General features: G+C 51.0%; 1 protein-coding gene across 1 annotated transcript; it reads left to right on the top strand.

Moving 5' to 3' along the window:
* Nucleotides 1-5,425: 5,425 nt before the first annotated feature.
* On the top strand, nucleotides 5,426-6,283 carry LOC115325740 (the record flags this gene model as incomplete). Its single annotated transcript, XM_029986440.2, has 1 exon — nucleotides 5,426-6,283. A coding segment is annotated over one exon (858 nt), but the record flags the coding sequence as incomplete, so codon positions are not given.
* Nucleotides 6,284-6,587: the final 304 nt, after the last annotated feature.

The following is a 6,587-nucleotide window of genomic DNA, read 5'->3' as shown; positions in this document are numbered from 1 at the left end:
AAAATTCAGAATTTTCAAACAAAAATGAAACAACATTTTGCTACATATTTTATAATATCTAATGGAGGGAAAACAAAACAAAAGTAAACAAACGAATTTGCTTTTACACTCGACTACATTTGATGATAAAGTAACTTTTTTAATGAGGTCGTCGATCGGCCGCCGTCGATTAGGGCAAAAAGTCATGTTAGTAAACGAGATTAAGCGTTCCACGGTGTCAACGAACACGCGTTCATGTTAAAACGAACGAAGAGCGCCTTCTCGTTGGGAATGTTTTAAACCATGCAAATATTGTTTTTTACGGTTTTCTATTGTGCATTAATTTCGTGCAGCAGGCGTTGAGATTGTCGAACGTACAAACAAATATCTGTAGAAACTCTCTGAACTGAAACATTCCCCATTCCGTCTACCACTCCCCCCCCCCCCCCCCCCTCCCCAGGCTTTTCCATGAAAGAAACATCCAAAGAAATAGGTTAATGAGTAAACTTGCATGTGCGAACACAGAGGACGAACACGAATGAGTGGACAAGGACAAGCGCATTCGTGTTCGTCGATTGAGTTTGCGCATACAAGTTTTCTCAGTACCAGGAAACAACTAACCCAACAACAAGTCTTGCTAGAATAGGCTAATGTTTCCGTGTGCGCCATGCAGTGCGGCTGAATGTTGTCGGGCTATTGCAAATCATCAGGCAATAACACGATAGTCTATATTTTTTATTGCCAAAATCTGGCAAGTTTTCAAGAAACATATCTTAAAGGGACCATGAAATGACCTTTTTACTTTTTCCAGACAACTTTTACATTAAACCGTCAATGTCCACTAAATGCCGAACAGGCATCCGTTTTCGTCTTGGTTTATTAACTTCTACACAAAAAATTATTGAAATATCGACTTTTTCTTTCTCTCCAACTCACCGCAAAACAAGCCGTGACGTACGCTGTTTCCGGAACCGGAAGTTCTCTCGGCAGTAGGAGAATGGGAGGGTTAGCGGCGAGGAGTTGGGGTGCGCCGGTAGGTTTTACTGCGCTGATGTCACCGACGTATTTTCTGAATCGGCGCCTCTCATCGCCGCATCGCAGCTGAGTGAAATTCAATGAGATATGTTGCGCTACAGCGACAGCATGGGACTAGTCCCATACGCCGGTATGCCTGTTGGGAAGTGCAGCGAGTCTTCCGGTGAAGACTCCAGAAGTCAACCCAACTGTCATTGTTGGTAAAAGGCGGCCCGTGTCAGTCGTTTGCAAAGCGACGTAGATGGAAACAAATTGCCGCGGCGTTTTTCGCGGCGTCAGAGATGCAGGAGCGAGCCGACGTTAAAAAAGATACGTTTGAAATACGAGTGTCAGCAAGAGCCACGTAAATACCTGTTCACACTCGGAGCGGACGCGCGCGTTTGATGGAAGTGCTGTATTCGCGCTGTTGGTAAGCGCTTCGGGACCGTTCTTTTACGATTGCAACTCGATACTGACGCGACACTTGGCAAAGAAAGGTTGGACCGGCATTGCACGTATACCTCCCACGAACTGTTATAGCTCGACAGTGACGTGCAGTCTGTCAGAATAAAATGGCATACCAATAACAAAGTGTACATACCGTGTTACGAAGGTAATCCATACGGCGTTTATTTCAGCTCTATATCACACAAAACAAGAAGGTAGAATCGACGAGAGTCCCATTTCGACGAGTGTTCGTCAACACTGCCTCGGAAAGCAAGGGGAAGAGATTGACCTCAATCTAAAATTGAGGTCAGCGATAAAACTATAATACGCGAAGGGTCCACAAGGGTCGCGCGAGCATATTCCATTCAGCACGCCAGCCGGTCGTAGGCAGACGGTCTTTCGACGAAGCAACGCTGCGCCGCGTCGGAGTGCCTGTGAGGCCTATTTTCTGAGCAGCTCGCTTCGTCGGAGACGGTGGATTTTCTCGGGTGTTTGTAGATCCAGCGTTCTTGTTCGTCGTGGTCTGTTTTAAGTACTTTTTTTCTTGCTGCTTGAAGTCGGCACACGCGAGAAGAACACGTAGAAAAATAAACGTTCAGTCAGTCAGAGTTTTGAGAGGAAGGAAATCAAAGGAAATAAACGTTCGTCGGTCGTCGCCACCCAAGTAACTGAAGTTGGCCCTGCCCTACTGCGCACGCGCAGTAATTGCTTCGTTTAACACACGATAGATGGCGCTTGGCTCTCAGCATTATCAAATTTGGCAATTTTCGCCACACATCTCTAATTATGCTACAAAATGTGGATCTGAATATTATTTAACAAAACTTTTAGGAAACATTCGCCGGCTATTTATTGTTTACGATCGCGGTGCTGGTAAGGTAGGCTCTTACCCAATAGGCGACGTGGATTCGGCTGACGTGCTCCGTTTCCGCGGATGCATCGTAGTGAAAAGGCGAAGGAAAGAAGGCGCAAGAGTCCAGTTTTCTTTTAAAAGTTCTATAGCAAATAATTTTTTTGGCTCCCTATTTTTGTGTTTTTGTGTTTCTTTTCACACCTTTTACGACGTGCGGTGGATGAAATTCGATTTTAAAATCATTTCATGGTCCCTTTAAGGTTAATAGCGCAAGATCAATCACACACACCGACACACAAAGGGACAGACACACGCGCTGACTTACAAATCGTTCGAAGTGTTCACTCCCTCGGTTGGACATAGAAAAAGAATCTGCAAGATTTTACGTTCGGAGTGGCATCAACAAGCTCGTCTTTACGTGAGTGTCTTTTAGTCCAGCTGTGCAATAACGTCAGCCCGACCGCTGGAAGAAGAACGAGGCGAGAATTCGCAGCTAGTACAAAAAGGACTCCAGAGTTCCTCTGGCAGCTCACCTTGATCCAGCTTCGCAGCATCACACCTAAGAAGACCTCAGCTCCAAAAGACCCAGTTCACAATTTGGGGATATGTCATTACCCGACGATACTCAAGAGGTGATCAGTCTTGGACCAAAGTTTTTGCTACGGAACCCAAGAAATCAGCGTCTGAGCTCCTCTCACTAGTAAGGCATGTGTTGAGATGGGCCTCTAAAGCAGAAAGTGCTCGCTGCGCTTCTGAAGAAGTTGATATCTAACACGGTATAAGCTTCGTGGCACCATGTTGCCTGTAAAGAAGATTAAGACGAGTTTTGTGCGTCAGTCTCTATCTTTATTGCCAGCGGAGAAAGAAGGTGGATTTATGATCATGCCACGAGATATGTACAGCACCAAGGTCATGATAGTCTTTGACTCGGCATTCCTCGTCACCCGAATGTATCGCTAATGAAAGTGAAAAGTGAGGCAAAAATATATGTAACGGGCTAGACTTAGAGAAACTGTGCTCGTCTATTGACCGCAGTAATAACCTTAGATCAGTTATTTTTCAGCGCATAAAACCCATTAGGTAGATTGTCCATTAAGAGCGATTGTATCCGAGATTGGAACCTGGCAGAAGTCTATTGCTTTATTGCTACAGAAGAAATTAAATCACTTGCCGGTTGATGATCCTTTCATGCTGAGAGACTCAAACGAAGTGATAGATTTTTTTTAACCAACTGCAATGGTAAGCACTTTAAGGCCTTCTCAGCAGATATCAAGGACCTTTATTACTCCTTACCTCAGAAGGAACTTTTGAAGGGTGTGGAAAGCTGCATTGATTTGTTTGGTGTCATTGCGTTTCAGACTGCGTCAGGAATAGCCCAAAGTGGTTTCATTGAACAACTCACGGTATATTTAAGATCTACCTTTGCGTGTAGGGAACAATTTTTATTTTTTTTTTCAGAAGCAAGGGGTATGTTTTGGATCATGTATTTCGCCAGTTTTGGGTAACTTTTACCTCGCACATCAGGACCAGAACCTTTCACAATGTTTAAATGCTTCTAATGTTGTTTAGGTGTTTCGCTTTGTGAACGACTTTTTGATTATTATAGATTGTGCAGCTAAAGACTTTCAGCTTATGGTACCTCACGTTCTTTCGTGTTTTAAGACATGAATAGGTCCACTGGAAGTAACCCATGAACTTCCCACGGAAGGGTCCTTGTGATCTTTAGACTTTCGGTTAATTTGTGCGGATTTTCATTTATGCTAGTCATACAAACCGAGAGGAAAGGAACCACTCTTTTCGTTCAGATCGGCACACACTAAGCCAGTGAAGAGAGGTATTGTTAAGTTATGCCTCACGGAGGCTCTTAAAAAGTAATGTCTTCATTCTCTCAAAGTAAGCTTCAATACACAGATTAGCAGGTTACAGTCAGCGGGGTACCCTGTTTCCTTACTGACGGCTGTAGCAGATGTTTTCAAGAAAATCAGAAGGGGTAATCAAGTAAAAAGCGAAGTAAGAGATAAAAAAATGAAAGACGTTTACAACACCCTGTAACGCCGAATTAGAGCGCAGCTCTTGAGGAGGAGGAGGAAAGGGTACTGAGGGGAGCGTATACCCCTCCTCCCTCCTCCTCCTCGTCCTCCTCCTCTCCTCGTCCTTCTCCTTGTGGGGACCCTCTCCCTGGCTCCTCCGCGCTCCGTGACCTCGCCGGTCCCTGCCGCCGTGCTGCCGGGCGCTCCTTCGTTCCCCGTGACCTTCCCGTTTTCCGTCGCCGTCCTGTCGCGGAACGTCCGAGCTCCCCGGGAGGAATGGGGCAAGCGCCCCCTCACCCAGCGCTGACGTCGGAGGGTCGGTCGCAGCAAGGTTCCCGATTGGACGGTCGGCGGGACAAGGACTTGGGAAGGTCTTAAAAGGGGAACGGAGACAAAGGAAGGGGTCTTGGGCTGCCGACTTCGAAAGGGACCGGTCAGGGAGGTCATTGGGACGACAGCGACGAGCGGCTCGCAGACGACGTGAGTTTGAGTAAACTCTTTTGAACACGCACTGTGTGGGTGACTTCTTGGGGAGCGAGCGAGGCACGTCCCGATCGGGCGTCGATCAGGTAGCGACCCACATATTCTGGCGCCCACGTGGGAGCCCGATCGGTTGGCCGTTGCTTTCGCTCCTCCCTGAGAGGTCGCGCACTTTGCGTTTTCGCGGATTTTGGAGGTTAGCGTGCTCGAATTTTGCGAATTGTGTTCGAGTTGGTAGAAAGTGACAATGGTCGACACCAGGTCGACCACCGGCGCGAGTAAGGACGGTTCGTCGGAGGACGAGCCTGGGCGAGATAGCGCGGGGGCTGCTCCGATTAGCGGAGACTCGGGCTCACGCGCGCCCCCGGAGACTGGGACTTCTCCCCCAGCTTCACCAGCGACGGAAGGCGTGCTAGACGCCGGTGAACTGATGCGCGCAATGACGCGGATGATGGACGCGATGTCGCGGCAGATGGGGACAGCCCCAAGCGTCGCGAGTGCCGCGCCTTTGCCGATACCCCGCCCGCGGTTGAGCGTGCCTACGCCGACGTACTCGGGGTACTCCGACGGGAAATCGGTGCACGATTTCCTGCCGTATTTAGACGCGTACGTAACCGCTTTGGGGGCATCGGACGCAACAGCCCTGCTGCAGATCGTGCCGATTGCACTAACGGGCGACGCCGCGCGTTGGAGACGGCTGCAAACGCCGTTCCAATCGATGGCGGACTTGCGGGCGCGGTTTCGGGAGGAATTCCTTCCTCCCGACTACGAGATGCGGATTCGCGACGAGCTGGCGAGCCGCACTCAGCACCCGGATGAGAGCCTCGTGGAGTACGTCCGTGCACTCCAGGAGCTCTACTCGCGGGCCGAACCCTCCGCGCCCAACGCGGAGAAAGTAGCCAGGGCGATCCGCCAGTGCCACCCCAGATTTAAGGCGTATCTTCGAGGACGCGATTTCGCAGACCTCGAAGCACTGGCGAGAGAGGCGCGCACGGTTCAAGCGGGCTTGCTCGCTGAGCTGCAGTATCGGCCCCCTCCAGGAGCCGAGGAGTCCTTGGAGCCGGGTTGCGCGTGGACGGGACGCGCCGCGGACGGTTACGTCGAGTCGCAGACGGCGTACGTGGCCGTCGCGGATCGCGGGAATTGCGGAGCCATTCCACCTCGGGCCCTCGACCCATTCGGCTTCGAGCAAAGGCGCAGGGTAGCCAGCGCACACTCAGCCGGGGCGCAACCCCGTAGGGGGGGCGGCGCGGTCGAATACCGCGGAGACGTGACGCGTTACGACGCTCGCGGCAGCGACAACAGCGCTCGGCGAGGCGGCGCGCAGCGTGCCGTTAGCGACAGATCAACTGTTGCACGCGACGACCGCGCCCAGGTCAGGTGCTTCAGGTGCCACCAGCCTGGGCACATCAGGCGGCAATGCACGTGGGCAGCGGCCGAATCCGGATACTCGGAAAACGCGCGGGGCCGGCGCCAGTAATCGGGTTGCCCGAATCAAGGTTGCCGGCCGCTGCCGAGGCCCCGGGTCAGTTCGCCGACGGGGTGGAAGTCGCGGGCAGCGATCGGGTAGCGTTCGCGCCGTCGGCATGTCGGGCTCAGGACTCGACACCTGAAAGGGGTCCGTACGTGCGGGTAGAGATCGGTGGTAAAGATTATCTAGCATTAGTCGACACCGGCTCAACCCTCTCTCTCATCGGAGACTCCGTGTACACGGACTGCCGCAAAAGAAACCTGTGCATGCGCGAAGTTGCAACTCCGTTGCGTTTAGCGGCGGGATCGGCCGA

This window comes from Ixodes scapularis, unplaced genomic scaffold (assembly GCF_016920785.2).
Source record: "Ixodes scapularis isolate PalLabHiFi unplaced genomic scaffold, ASM1692078v2 PGA_scaffold1__304_contigs__length_218370807, whole genome shotgun sequence".
NCBI lineage: Eukaryota > Metazoa > Arthropoda > Arachnida > Ixodida > Ixodidae > Ixodes > Ixodes scapularis.
This window is presented reverse-complemented; position numbering and strand designations above follow the sequence as displayed.